At 40.4% G+C, this 16,080-nt stretch overlaps 1 protein-coding gene across 8 annotated transcripts in view; it reads right to left on the bottom strand.

Moving 5' to 3' along the window:
• The window catches only part of MCTP1 (multiple C2 and transmembrane domain containing 1), a 305,483-nt gene that overhangs the window by 62,544 nt on the left and 226,859 nt on the right, over positions 1 to 16,080 (bottom strand). For all 8 annotated transcript variants that reach the window (XM_054055211.1, XM_054055209.1, XM_054055208.1 and 5 more), the window contains one exon: positions 1,896 to 2,015. In XM_054055211.1, coding sequence (XP_053911186.1) covers positions 1,896 to 2,015 — 120 coding nt within the window. The remainder of the gene's footprint in view (positions 1 to 1,895; positions 2,016 to 16,080) is intronic.

Here is a 16,080-nt window from a genome sequence, read left to right as displayed (position 1 = left end):
AGTCTAACAGTCTTCCTGAAGTGGACAGGTAATACTAGTGCCAGAATCAGGGTCTGTCAGTTCCTGTGGTGGCTAATAATTGCAGTTGCTAGACACTAGGGTCATGAGATCATTCAGGCAGAAAGGGACCTCAGCGAGGTCAGCCTGTGGTGTTTTGTTCAGGGCTTTATCCAGTCAAGACCTGAAAACTTCCAACAGCAACTGCACAACCTCCCTGGGCAACCTCTTCCACTACTAACTGTGTTCTCTGATCTGAACCTTCTTTCCTTCCTTTTGCCTCTTCCACCGCAGGTCTCTGAAGAGCAGAGCTCCACCTTCTTAAGGACTTCTAGGTAGCAGAGGGCTGCTCTTCAGTTTCTCTGAAGTCTTCTGTTCTCCAGGGTGGGCCCACCCCCCTCAGCTTCTTACATGACACATGCTCAAGCACCCTCCACATCTTGCCAGCCCCCTGCTGAACTCACTCAAGTTAATCAATGTCATTCTTGACTGAGGAGCTCCAAACTGGATGCTATATTAGATGTTGAAGTATAACTACTCTGATCCAGTAGGAGGTGTTTGTGTCCATGGCAGCTGGATGGAACTGGATGATCTTTAGGATCCCTTCCAACCCAAACCATTCTATAATTCTATGTGGTCTAATGAGTGCTGAGCAGTGGGGATAATTGCTTCCCTCTGTTCGCTGGCTGTGCTTCTGTTAAGGCAGCCCAAGATGTTGCCGGACTTCCTTCCTGCTGAGGCATGCTGCTGACTCATGTTTACCTTACTGTCTTCCAGGATGCCCAGGCCCAGTTTAGACAGCTTTTTCCCAAACAATCAGTCCCCAGCATGTATCACTGCAAGGGATTATTCTTTCCCAAGAGCAAGGTTTCACATTTCATCTTCTTGGATTTCATAAGGTTCCTATTGGCTCATTTCTCCAGCCCACACAGATCTGGCAGATCCAGTGTATCAACTGGTCCCATATATCGGGTGACACCAAAAAGCACAGGAAGAGAGTGGACTCTGTCACCTCCTACAGGTCACTGATGGTGATGTTAGACAGTACATGTCCTTGGGCACTGTGTTACTCTGCTTTTTACCTACCTCCACCAACCACTGTCCTCTGAGACCAATTATCTAAACCATTTGGGGTCTTCTTTACCCATCCAGTTATCCATTCAGGTTGTAAGATCCTAGACAGCTTTTGGGATATGAATACTTGTACAAATATCAAATTAATAAGCCATAAAATACATGCAAAATCCCTAAGATGTCTGGATACAAGAAAAATTGTGCAGCGTAGAACACAAATTCAAATTTTGTTATGTACTTCTGAAAATCTGAACCATGCTTTTATTTTTAACAAATATCAGTTATCAGTAAGTGATTACTGCTTTCTATCCAAACTGTGTACGTTTAATTAAATGACGCTTTAGAAGAGGAGAAGTAAATAAAAAAAGCTTATATTGAGCTCAATGAATGATAGCATATTAATGATAAACTGTGAATTCCAATAAAATGTGATACATTCTGAAACTGTTAACAAACTGGAATCAGTTAACCTTTAACTTCAATATGTGAAATAAAAAATGCAACATACGGACTTAGCCACACAAAATCGTTTTCAAAGAATTTGCCTTCTCCTGACCAATAAGCCTCTCATCTCTGCTCCCACACAGACCATATTCTGAGGATAGCACATGTTCCACTATATTTTTACACGACATTTCCAACAAAAACAGACACAGTTATTGGACAGCTGGAGAAAAATTAAATTGCAGGTCGGAAGATTGTCCATCGAACATTGTGAACCAAGACATTTTCAAAAAGATGTCAAGTTTAAACTCAGTTACAAAATTTTATCTAGTTAAAAAAAAGAAAAGGACATGTACGTGCTTGAAGTAGAGAAGACTTACCACATCATGTTGCTTGTTATCTTTCCCTGATATGATCAAGAAGTAGTTCCATGCCAGCAGCAACAACAAAGCCAGTGGTATCATGTAGAGCTCAAAGTTCCAGACCACAAAAAGAAAGAGCTAGAAGACAGGTCAGGGAAAAAAAAAAAGTGATTCAAATCAGCATTGCATTAAACTTTTGTGCTCAGTGAAGACCAACAAATTAAAACAATTCTAAAAAAATTCACTTCTACTTAGGCAGGAAAGTCATTTAAACCACTTTGCTGACCGGCCACTTACCTCCATGAAACAACAGCCTTACTTTTCATTCCTTCACACCTTAATTCTTGCAAAAGTAAACCAGTCTAAGGGGAATATTAATTGCTCTCTCATAAATAATGCTCATGTGGAGAAATAATCCCAAAAGGCATAAAACAAAGACCAAAATGTAAGAAAGAAAAGGTTAATTATTTCCATGGATAGGAATTAATTCGCTGGTTTGAAGAAAGAACTTGTCACACAAACAAGCAGAAGAAGTAAACATCACAACTAAATCCGATAAAATCTTTTGTCTGGAAAATTAGCATAAAATCACAGTAAAAGGCAAAATTTAAAAACATTTTAATGAAAGCGTGGTAAACCAGTACTGACCATGGTATCATAGAAAATGGAACTAAAAGGGAGGCTGAGAAGCCCCGAAGTCCACTCCTTTAAAAGCTTTGTTTTCTTGAAGTGTTTCCTCTAAACATCACAGGTGCTCCATGGCTGGAGAACAGCAGAAGCATGGCCAGGTGACGTTTCCCAGATATGGACATCTTGAAAACTGATGCTGGTCTGCAGCACTGGGGTTCACAGAGGGATCGCACCCCTGGAGAAGCTCATCTCCATTGTCAGATCTGTACACCACACCTCTCTGGGTGATTTTCTCAGGCTGGACCTCAGCCTCTGACCCAAGCAGTACAGAGAGAGAGGTCCAGCTGGATACTGTTCCTTGCTGCTGGTTCAAAATTATTGGTTTACAGGAAAGAATAAAACATAGTTAGACTTAGATGGGATCAAACTAAGCTGATTTTTACATGTAATTTTAATTATGAACAGATCATATTATCCATCCCTTTATAGCCCTTTATATTAGCCAGCTCTAGCTATAACATATCACAGTAAATCACACTACGTATGATTCTATTCCATAGAATCATGGAATGGTTTGGGCTGGAAGGCACCTCAAAGCTCATCCAGTTCCAACCCCCTGCCATAGGCAGGGTCACCTTCCACTGGATCAGGGGCTCAAATCCCTGTCCAACCTGGCTGGAAAACCTCCAGGCATGGGACAGTCACAACTTCTCTGAGCAACCTGTTTCTTCCTAAGGTCTCATCTCAATCTCCCCACTTTCAGTTTAAAAACATTCCCCTATATCCTACCCCCGCACTCCCTCATCAAGAGTCCCCTCCCCAGCTTTCCTGTAGACCCATTCAGTACTGGAAGCTGCTCTAAGCACTCCTTGGAGCCTTCTCTTCTCCAAGTGGAACAACATCAACTCTCTCAGCCTGCCCTCATACAGGAGCTGCTCCAGCCCTGAGATCATGGTCAGGGTCTCCTCTGGACTCTTTTCAACAGCTCCATGTCCTTCCTGCTCTGAGGACGCCAGAACTGGACACAGAGCTCCCAGTACCAGAGCTGAGCAGAAGGGCAGAATGACCCCGTGCTGTTGGTCCCACTGCTTTGAATGCAACCCAGAAATCTTGTTAAGCATTTTTCATGTATATAGTTAAGACTTTTTCATGTATATAGTTAAGCCTTTGAATACTTGTGTTTTTACTGCCTCATAAAATGAATGAAGATATTGTGCTACAGAACTGAGAAACATAAAGCAATGTCCAACAGCTAGGAAAACTCAAAAGAGGCTCACTTTCCCAAGTTAGTCAACAAGATGTATATAAAACTGAGTAAGAAGAAAACTGGGATTTAAACAGTCTTCTGGATTTTTGTTTAGACAATGCTTGGTATATGAAAGTCCTGTAAGACTGCAAGACAAACATAATAAATACTGGAAGAACTGAAAACACAGTATTCATGACATACATAAGAGGATATCGGTACTTCTAACAGTTAATATTTCATTTGAAAGAAAACTGTCTTTTTAAGGTTATTCACTATAAAAGAAAGTCTGTTAGAAATAGTCTGTTAGGTGATGAATAAGAAGCAAACAATAGCTCACGGAACCTGAGAGTTCTTCTATGAGCTTGCGAACTACCCTTCTGAGAGCAAGACCTGTGGGGATTCAATGTGGTATATTTAATAAAACCAACTTACAACAGAATTCATATCTCAAAAGAAAAGTAAAAAATCCCTGCATGCTTTAACCCCAGAAATGTCCAGAGTCCTTGGATACATGCTGAAGGGAGCTTTGGTAGGCAAAAACCAGCAACCAGCTATCTGAAAAGCAAGTACTAGAGATCACTCATTGAGAAATGGCAACGCATTTCTTATGGTCCTATACGAACTTCAGTTAGAAAGATGGAAAGAAAATCAAGTAATATCCAAACCCCATCTCCAGAGAAAAGAAACCAGCAAATTAGACAGTATGAGATACGAACCTGCCCGGAGACTGAGAAACATAGTCATCATGTACTTTGTACTCCAGAATGTCAAGGAATTCTCATCCAAGTACTCCTCACATGAAATTTCTAGGAATATTAACTCCTTACACTCTGTACTTCATAGGAGAGTAATGTATTAAGGCATTACCTCTTCATGATTGTTATGGGCATAACTTTCAAAAATGGGGTTTTTACTCCCTCCATCTCCCATAGATGATTTCACTAAGCTACTACATTAATTTCCAACTAGTCTGGACAAATTTTAACCAGATCTTTCCCTTCAGGCACCTGTTTCAGCCAGGCACTGGGAAAACAGGGACTCTGTATTTGCCACAAAAGTGAGATGTCTGCCGTGCGATACCAGCACAGTGATGGCACTGCAAAGGAAGTGGTCTCACTGTCTCCCCCAGGACAAAAGTACATTCACGAAACACACACAGGAGAAAAGGCAAAAATTTTAAGTAAACCACAGAAAACCCCAAATCTGATGCAGAACAGCAAGACAATCCAGGGACTCAGTTCTTAGGCATAAGGGGCCTGATAGCTAAGGGGAGAGGGAAGAAGGAAAATGGCACGCAGAAACCTTAACTTCACACATAAAGGTGGGGGGGAACCTGTGTATTCTTCCATTACACAAGTACAGGGCATAGAAATGGATCCAGAACAACTAAAGAACAAGTATAAAAGGGCAGTTATGGGACTTGCCCATGGCTATAAAACATCCAGTGGAACATGGACTGTATCCGGTATGATCTCTTCCGAGGAAATAATGGCTCTAACTCTGTCTAAAAAAAGGATCCTCATCACTACTGAAATGAGCCAACTATTTTAAGGGAGGAGTGGGAGTCTCAAAGGTTACAGTTTAATATAGCTGCCATTTCCTACACAGAAGAATATAAGGAGGACTTTTTTTCTTCTCCCCCATGAGATCAAGATTTTCAGGGTCACAGGCTTGAACTGGCCATTTACAACATCACATCAGTTGATACTCTTAGTGAGAGGCACATGCATTAAATGATCATTCAGGGAGACACATGACACTATCCCTGGTGTACAACACTTCAAAAAATAATTTAAGTTAGAATATTGAATATCCTATTCTTTAGCAAACTACAGTATATTTTAAAAAGAAATCTCATCCAAAATGATTAACACTTCCTACTGTTCAGGAAAAAAGCCTGCCCTTTCAGACTAGCAGCTGTGGATCATTAGCTTTCCAGTGATGAGATGTGTTTGATGAGTATTTTTCTTTCTAATTAAGAGAAGAGATTCTCTATTTGATTCTCTCTTCAGACAGAAGTGAAGAGAAAGATTTCTGCCTGTGTGGAAAGGCCATATTCTACAGAACAATTATTTCAGATTTCTTTTTATCTACCTCCACCCAATTTAATTTAATTTTTTAACAGAACCCTGTTTGCACCCACAGACTTCACAACATTAACCCCCACATTCCCTAGCTCTTTTTATTTTCCCTTCTGCTTCTGTTTTGGTTGCCAGCACAGAGCAGCACATAAAAAAAAAAAGTACCCCATACAGGAGTCTGTGACCCACATCCTTGGGTGCAGGAGAGGACAGAGGACACAGCCAACGAGGGGTGTGAGCCTTACTGTTTTGAGAACCTTTGGACAACAACTAGAAACTGCTCACTCCACAGAAATGCCTGGGTTCAGGGAAAGTCACAGAACAGTGTGTAGGGTGCTCCCAGCTGACAAGTAGGGAGATTTCCAGAACCTGCAGCTTTGCAGCAGCTTTGATAGGTGGATTACAGAATCTCAGATTGGTGGGGGCTGGAAGGATCCTCTGGACCTCATCCAGTCCAACTCCCTCACTAATGCAGGGTCATCTCCAGTAGGTTGTGCAGGAGCACATCCAGGTAGGTTTGGATCTCTCTAGAGAGGAAGACTACACACCCTCCACAGGCAGCCAGTTCTAGTGCTCCAGCAGTGTCACAAGAAAGAATTTTTTCCTTATGTTCAGGTGAAACTTCCTGTGCTCCGGTTTGTGCCTGCTGCACCTTGTCCTGTTGATGGGCATCACTGAATAGAGTGATCCTGACACTGATCAGTATTGATGGGATCCCCTCACAGTCTGCTCTTCTCCAGGCTGAACAGACCTGCAGTTTCTTCTCTTCAGAAAGATGCTCCACTCCCCTCACCATCTCCGTGGCCCCTACTGGGCTCTCTCCAGTTGTTCCCTGTCTTTCTGGACCTGGGGAGCATAGAAGTGGACACAGGACTCTCCAGGGTGGAGCAGAGGGGGAGGAGAACCTCCCTAACCTGTTCACCACAGTCTTCCTAATGCACCCCAGCAAACCATCGGCCTTCTTGGCCACGAGGGCACATTCCTGGCTCATGGTTGGCTTAGCATCCACAAGGACTCCCAGGTCCTTCTCCTTAGAACTGTCTTCTAGATGGTCAACCCATCACCTGTGCGGATGCATGGGGTTACCTCCAAGCAAAACAATAAAGGGGGCTTGGCAACAGGCGAGCCGTTCAGTGTCCCTGGGTTGCTCCTAGTGGTGATGGGGAAGGGGAAGTTCTTGTGGGTGAGCCAGCCATCCAGCCCCAGGCTGCCACAAGAGCCTCCTTTGATATCTGTACTTGCAGTACTGAGGGTCATGAGCTGTGACGTGTTGGGCAGTGTGGAGAGATATGGTCATTCCCAGCACTGCTGTGTTGCACAGGGCACGCCAATCATACCGCAGGCTTCTCTTCAAGTTGTGGCTTTCTCTGATCATTGTGAAAGAAGATCTTTACAAACTCTTCTACGCATTATCTATACCCTTGCATTATATGCATTATCCAATTCCTGACTATCCTGGAAATACAAAAGTTGGCTGCATGGCGTTTTGGCACAATCATAAACAGAATCAATGTTTGCAGCTCCACATTCTGTGCTCTAATTACATCATAATCCACTTACCTTTTAAAGGACACTTTGTCTCTTAGGTGTATTCTGAGAAGACTAGAAAGGATGAAAGATGGAACCAAAGAACCACAGAGTGGTGGAATGATTCGGCTTGGGAGGGACACTAAAGATCATCCAGTTCCAACCCCTGCCACAGTCAGGGACACCTCCCACTCGATCCGGGGGCTCAAAGCCCCATTCAACCTGGCCTTGAACACCTCCAGGGATGGGGCAGCCACGACTTGCCTGGGCAACCTGGGCCAGGGCCTCCCCACCCTTGCAGATAACCCATGCATCTGCATGATATAGATTGTTTGCCAAGTACTGCAGGTTTTAAGGCTTCAGTAGAATCCTACATGATTTTGTAGTAGGAGACACCTGGAAACACTTTGTGTTGTATATTGGAGAGTCAGTATCTTCTTCCATTACAAAAATTCAATTACTTCTGGCCATCAGAACTCTTCTCATCTTGTGTGGCACTGGCATTAAAAAAATTAAAGGGGAAGTATTTGTTTTAGCTTCATCAGATCTTAAACATGCTACTGTTAATGTAAACACTTATGCGAACCCATATCTAATGCAGTGCCTTCATTCTGGCAAGTCTGGAAGAAATGTGACTTTTTACCATATTCTAAACCATCTTCCAACAGTTTGTTTCAGCACTCTCGCAGTTTTGGTTCTGGTTACCTGGGTGCCAGGCAGAGGGACATTCTGAAAGATTTGGGCATAGAACACATTATCTGTTACCCTGTTTCTTTAAACAGGCATACAACCTACTTGAAAACAGAAAAAAACAGAGTGTGTTAAAAAATATAGAAAAAAAATTCATGTCATTTCTGCCTGCATTATTTTGACAGATTTCCAGTGCAACCTTGGATTAGTGTATGTTCTATTTTTAAATATCTGCGGTCTTGGTAATTTGAGGAACGCTAAATAATTAGTATTTTTGATTCTGTAAGAAATTTTCCTTTAACTCAGAAACAAGCTTATAGAATTTCCTGCATCTTTTCTCTATTGGCTGCAACTAGAACACTGTAGTTCACAGTGGCTTAGATTTTTCCTATCATTCTTTCTATTTCTTTCAGGTAGAACAAGAAAATGGAGACACTTCCATGATAAATAATAACAAGATCGTAACAGAATGGATGGATGAAGTATTATTTTCAATCCAGTCTTGATGAGGTTTTTGATGTATTCAAAAGACCACTGGTAGCTCTTGTTAGAGCTCTTGGGTCTCATATCTAGAAGAACCACAAAAAAACCAGTAATTGTAGGTCACTTCTGGTCATGGATTTTGCATGCTGATAACCTGTACAACAATCTCACAATTCTATTTAATCCATCTCAATTCTTTCCTCTAAGAGTGATGTAGTAACAGGCATTAAAGAAACCAGCCTTGCAACTAGATGTGACTCACTTGATGCGCTTCAATCCACCTGGCTTGTACCTGGCTTGTTTTTGAAACACATCTACAACTAGACAGTTATTTCATCCAAACAACTTCCATGATGATACAAATGTCAATCACATCATAATGTAAGCTACCTGAGTTGTTACAAGATGGTCAGCACTAGTAAAAATCTCTGATTAAAAGCCTGAAAATTTTCACTTAATTTTTGTTTATTTTTTTTTCTTACAACTTCTAACTGATGTCTCACATCATTCTTCAGAAATGCTATGACTTCCCTTTTTAGAACATTGACAATTCCAAGAACAGAAATCTAGGAGCACGAATGCAGCGACATTCTAAACAACACCTGAGTCATTAATATAAAATTCACATTACTGTAACTAGTTTCACTTTGCAAAAGTTAGGTGAAAATAAAAATGACACCCCACCCAAAACATCCTCCCCAGATATTTACAAAATGTGGAAACTCTTCAGTAATTTTTCCCCCTTCATCAAAGAATTTCTGAGCTGTACTATTGCAGCTGCATGATTAGTATCCACGTTAAAATTAGAAGGGCAAAATACAGTTCATTAAGACCATTCCCATTCAAACAGCCTCTTGCCATTTTCAAGGCTCATCAACACAGATTCGTTCTCCCACATTTCTAAAATGCAGACAAACTAAGAGAAATTGAGAATATTTTCCCTACTAGCCATAACACCCAGCATCAAGTAATGAATGCCTACTGAGGATATGTTAGATCAAAGCCATGTCTGAGAAAAGGGCTGCTAGGTTCATCAAACCTCTTCCCCATTTTAATGCCACATTTTCTGAACAATACCCAACTGTTCACGAAATTACCCAGGTCATTGTTTCAGTGACATTGCCTAGAAAACTGTTCTTCACATTAATTATTTTCCAAGGCAAAAAGTTCTTTTACCACCTGTCCCCAGATTCATTTTGCTTGGCTTTAATATATAACACCCAGGTTGACCTATTCTTTCTAGCAGAGTTCTGCTGAGAGGTATTCATCAACTGTAAGATTCAAGACATTTTGTAATTCAAATTGTCCAATTTTACATTTTTTTAAAAAAAAACAATGGACTTTGGGCCTCTCCCCATTGCACATACCTTTTTTTGTTCTGGGAATCAATCCGATCCTTCTCAATTTTAAAATTCCTTAAAAATTGGCTAACAGTTACAGTACCCCACTTGCCATTTCTGTTGGAAGCGTCACATTATGAAAGATATTTTTTTAAAAGTACATTTCACAGAATTATTTACTTCTTTTTACACACACAGATCTATATCACAAATCTATGTTTATGTTCCTTTTACACAAAAACTAGGAATCTGGCAGATTTTTCCTCTGTTACCATTGCCCTGCTATGAGGGTGGGACTGTTTAAAGTGTAAAAGTATGTGTCACTTCAGAAGAAAAATCTAAAGTGTTAGCTTTGTGAGAAGTGTAAAATCACAACATGGATCATGCTAGATAACTACAGCTATCTATGTGTAATGGATTGCCCCCTTTTTTTCTTACAGCTTGAGCTACAGAGCAGGGGCTGACGGGCTTTGAACCTCCCTCCTGTTCTTCCCAAATTCCTGAAGACTGTAAAATCATATTGTCCTTCAAAAGTTATTAAACTGGGTATAGGAAAAAAAAATATTGGGTATCCTCTTTAGCTTACTAAGAATGTCTTCACTGAAGTCCAAAAAACAAATATGCTCCCCAGACATCCATATGGAAGTTGTTCCCAATGCTGTCTTTTCATCTACATCCCATACTGCATCAGATGAACTTTTTCTTAATTTTTTCCCTTATCCTCTGTCCATTTTTGCAGATGAAGGAAAATCATTCAACACTTTAAGAAAATGCTATAAAAAGTGTAATAGAGTAGAAATAGTCACCGTCACCCAAATACCACGAAATAAAACCCTTGTAGGATATTAGGAAGTCTGGCCATTGAATAAGTCAATCCTTTGGTGCTAGGAAAATATACGCTCTGTGAGCTCTCTGTTAGACTTGAAAAGGGCAGCAGTAAAATTTAAATTGTATGAATGAAGACTAAAATCACGTGGTTAAAGGTATATGGGCAGTCTCTGATTTCCAGTGATAAAATGAAAAAATGCTGATTTTTGGTTTGATAACCACCCACACGTCTGGAACAAATAGGAATATTGGCTTCCATAGAAGAGCGGAGATGATTCCACAAGCTGTTTTGAGGGCTCACTTTGTAGACTGGAACTGTACTGACCTTACTGTATTGAAGGTACTCTGGTTTAAACTTTTACTTAAGGCTAAATCCTATAATTTTGTTTCCACAGCTGTTTGCAGATTGCTCCATCAACACACTGTTTTCTTTGATGTCAGAGATGTCAACAGTTCACGTACGGAAACCTCTTGCTGAGTTTATCCCGTTACTCAGGCCTTAAATTAAGGTTAAGTCACACAATCTTCCTGCCTCTTCTGTTTTTGATTGTTTGTTTGTTTTAATTTTCTGTTCTTAAAAAATATTCTGGTGGGGTTTTTTTTGGAAGAAGAGATAGAGGCACCAAGGGATAGGGTGATGGAAGAATCACCAAGAAGCAGGGCTACTGCTTTTCAAAATGATGAGGACATCCTTTCTTTACTGCAATAATACATGTAGGCATTCAGTTTTCTCTAGTGCTTTCTTTAAAATCTTTTCTACATATTGGGAGTGATCTTAGCAGGTGCCACTTGCCATCAACTATCACTTGATATCAAATAACTTGGACTAATCTTGGCTTATTTTAGCTTTTGAAGACCATTAGTCAAGCTTAGTAAGCTCTCCAGACTGATTTTCATACATGTGATGGATGATCTGCTTAATTTTGTTGTTCTATAGTCTCTGGAGTATTGGTGAGTGTAACTGTAAAACACTGAAAGATTAGGATTTGTATGTTTTTTTTCACTAACAAGCTTTCCTAACCTGCAAGTTGGTCCCACAACATAAGAAAATATCTTTCTACTTTTTAATGTACTTCCATATAAATAAATTTTAATGAAAAATAGAACATTTCAGCTGTGTTACCACCCTTTGTAACTTCATCTTGCAGTCTGTCTTGTAATTTTATAATCTTCTCCTTCGCTGATCTCAAATACCCCCCAAAACTTCAGTTCTGATAACTTGCAGTGCCATGTGTAGCATCTCCACCAATGTGTGCCTGTTTCTATTAGCAACTCTAAAACAAACTCAATGCTGGTATTATCAACTTTGTGTTTCTTTACAATTTTAATCCTTCCCTATGGACATCATTCCCCTCATCCACCTCAAATGATGTATTTAAAGTTATTTAGATGCCAAGATATCTACATGCTAGCATACAGGGAAAAATTTTCCTTCAGTATTTACCAAGCCACTAAACTTTCTTGTGCAGAGTAAGACTGTAGGCTGCAGAAAGGAGAAGCCAGGAGAGAATACTACTTTAGACAGGAGAGCAAGGCAGCTCCAGGTGTTTAACAACCTGAATTCTGTAGTTTCAAGACCATCCCTGGTGGAGGCCACTGAGGCAAGTGAATATTTTTAGTTCCCTGGTAGGGTAGCTATAACTATATTCTGCAATCCTTTAAACAAAATGCAAAATAAAACTCTCCAAGTCAATTTTTAGCTAGCAGTTTTCTCTAGCAGACTACAGTAGATACCAATGAAGTTGAAGTTCACATCTTTCTAGTTAAAAGTTAAAAAATTCCACTATAAATAAAAGAATGACTTCTGCAATTAACATAAACGTCATGAACTCAAAATATTTCAAAGACATAAACACAGCAGTACCGAGGATACAGTTCATGAAAGGTAAGGTATCCTGTATATTTCCAATTTGCCTCTTTTTATAAGTAAACACAGCACAAAGGAGTGGAAAGATGGATATTAACAATCCTCTCACAATTTGGTAGAACCAGTCATGAATGAAATGAATATAATTTAAAACAAAACTAAGATAGTTACTACTGTATCACCACTCAGACTTTGGCTGGGTTTACTTTTTCATGCCCTTGGTAAACTTCTCTGGTCTGCAAAGTTGGATTCAGATGCATTTAAAGAATGGTACCAGATTCATCCCACATTCTCTGTAAGAGCATCTTCCAGAACTGCTGGGAGTTGTGCAAGAAATGGAGTTGGATACCTGGATGAGAAATACGCTAGTAACACCTAACGACAGTTGATGTACTTTCGGTCAAGGGAAAAGCTTCTCTTAATATCTGCACAAGGCCAGGGACAAAACTGGTATCTCAGAGAAACCAGAGGTACTGTGTGACAAGAATAAATGTCAAAGACAGACTTGCAAAACAGAACAGAATTCTTTTTCTCAAGAAACTCCAGAATAAACTTTTACATTCTGGCTAGACTTAAGTAATCATTCACATCAAGTGCTGGAAAAACAGAAGTGAGGGGAAGGCTGGCAGAGATGGACAACATACAGAAGCTCACAGCAGCATCAGCAGGCTCTGTGGATACCAGCAAGCTAGACAGGATACAGCCACTCAAAACAAAGAAAAAGCATGCCACGTAATTAAACAGTCTACAAAAACATTTGAGATTTTAAATCTGATTTTTAGGGTTCACTGTTGCCTGATATCTTGAGAAGTAAAATTTTTAATCTATAACCTGTAATGTAATTTGTCAAGAAAAACAAACTCATCAAAACAAGATTTTCTTTCTTAAGATCCTAAGTGGAAAACTGTTTCCTGCTGCTTTTGTTGAGGTAATGTTTCTGCAGGGAAAAGTATATTTTTGTGCTATTGAAAACCAAACATGGCCTTCCAATTGTTTCTCTGTAAGAAATTTAATTATATTTGTATTTCCACCAACGACATTAAAACATATTTAGGACAGAGAGTTGTGCCCTGGCAACTTTCCTATTGTTTTCATTGTTACTTTTTCCAGCCAGCAAATGCTGCAGCTCAAGCTGTCTCCCTTTTTACAATCATGTCTCTCTGTGCTGTAGTAGTTTTCAGGAAGTACGGTTGTGCGCTCCAAATATATGGTGTTTCACAGAGTCTCCCTCACCTCTCAGTAGCGCATTGTTTCAGCAACATCGCACTTACATTTACAAGTCTACCACTCGAACATGTTTAGCCACACTTTAACATAGAAAGGTTCCACAGCTCTAGAAAACCATTTATTGGGCCAGCATCATCATCAATAATGTTTCCTAACCAGTGAAGAACAGTACATTTTATAGATGCTCATTTCAAAGCACATCCTTAAAAGGTGAATAGGGGAATGCAGAGTATCTTATTGCTACCTACACAGCAGAGTGTCATCATTCTTAATAGCCATTGCTGCATTCTCAACTTTCCTGCAGAATAACATAGGGATGAGAGCATCAGTGTCAAAACAAGGACAGAGTTTGTGTGTGTTTAACACATGCCAGGGAGAAGAGTGTTGTCCTTGAAAGGACCAGTCTCTGGAATTAGACATTTCATTAATTTAAATGTTCAGAACTCAAGACACGGAATTTTAAGTATACTGTTCCTATATCATAACAGCCTATTCAAGTCTCAGAATATCTCAGACAAACCAAAACAGCAGAATACAGTGTGGCAGTTGATCTCCTTATGAAATAGCCCACCACTTCGCACGCAATTTTATAGAAGCTCTAATGCAGTTATTAATCATAAAGGGTCTGTGAAACACAAGAAGAACCATAGAATCATTCAATCCCTAGGTTGGAAAAGACCTTTGAGATCATCAAGCCAAACTGTACCTGTCTAATACTAAATTGTATCCCTGACCACTTCATCTACCCTTCTTTCAATTCTCTCCAGGGATGGGAGTCCACCACCTCCCTGGGCAGCCTCTGTCAGTGTCTGAAAACCCTTTCAGTGAAGACTTTTTTCCTAATGTCCAATCTGGACATTCCCTGCTGCAGCTTGAGGCCATTACTGCTCATACTATCACCAATGACTTGGGCCAAGAGACCAACACCCACCTCTCTACAACCTAGGGATGACAAGAAATCATCCCTAGGGCAAAAGGAGTAAATTTTCTTTTCCACATGCAAAATCACTAATGCTTAGCTGATTTATGCCCTTGTGAAAAACTCCCCTCCCTGCTCTTGCACTGCTAGCAGACAAAATACCAACAACAAAGACAGAGACTCTACCTTGTGATTCTGACAGTTGAAGCAGCTGAAGCATGTATGGTATAGTTACTGAACTTATATTTTTATTAATATACAAGGAGGGAGACTTGGGAGATTTAGATTAGGATATTAGGAATTTTTTTTTTACTGAAACAGTGATGAAGCATTGGAACAGGCTGCCCAGGGCAGTGGTGGAGCTATCATCTCTGGAGGTGATGTATGGATGTGGCACTTCAGTAGGTGGTTTAGTAGGCATGGTGGTGTTCAGCTGACAGCTGGACTGGATAAGCTTAGATGTCTTTTCCAGCAGTAATGATTTTGTGATTCTGCTCCAGCAGGTACAGAACCCTCTACCCTTCCACTCATCAGATTTCTGACCAGCTCTGATTGACATTCTTCCTTTAAACTCCACATATTCTGTCCTTACCTAACTCCTGCAGGAAGAAAACTGGCTCACCCTCCACTGCTAGGTCTCACCTTATTCTCCTGTCTTTCTCCTATTCTCACCTCTATTCCTAAATTCCCATAATGCTCAGCAGAACTTTAATTTGTCCCCTTTCCCATCCTTTCTAATGGGTTGCCTTTCCATTTCCTCCTTCCTCCCCCCCACCCCCCCGAAAAAAGCCGTAGTTTCAAATCCCTATTCCTTTACCTTGCCTGGAGAGGAGAAGGAAAACATGGGAGATTTTCTATCTCTCTGTTCCTACATGTGTCCTTCCCTGACTCTGACTCTAGAGGACCATTTACAGCCCTTAGTGCTTCAGGATGGAGCACTGAGGCTGCCGGTAGGGGAAAGCAGAACACATGAGAATATAGTAGCCTGAGGAACACATTTAATATGTCTCTCACAACACACAGCTGGAGCCAGGTTTTCAAGACCTGGCCAATATGTGTCTGTGTGCAGGCAGAAAACAAAAGGCAAAACATCAACATCAGAACTTGACCCCTTTTTTTAGGAAGTCCTGATATGTTTAAAAGCATAGGAATACATCCTCAAAATGGTTGCAAGCATTGGTCAACATAAACACATCCTTCTTTCTAATTCAGAAACAAATAAACTGCATTGTTACATTCGCTCAATGAAAATTTTGAACCCTGGACTTTGACAACCGACAAAGTCAAAGACCACAGAGGAGATTACAGACAGACCTTAACTGCAGGCAGCACTGCTGGAATAACATATAATAAATACCAGAC

The sequence above is a fragment of the Cuculus canorus genome, chromosome Z (genome assembly GCF_017976375.1).
Source record: "Cuculus canorus isolate bCucCan1 chromosome Z, bCucCan1.pri, whole genome shotgun sequence".
Taxonomy (NCBI): Eukaryota; Metazoa; Chordata; class Aves; order Cuculiformes; family Cuculidae; genus Cuculus; species Cuculus canorus.
Note: the sequence above shows the minus strand (reverse complement) of the source record. Positions and strands in the feature narration are given on the sequence as shown.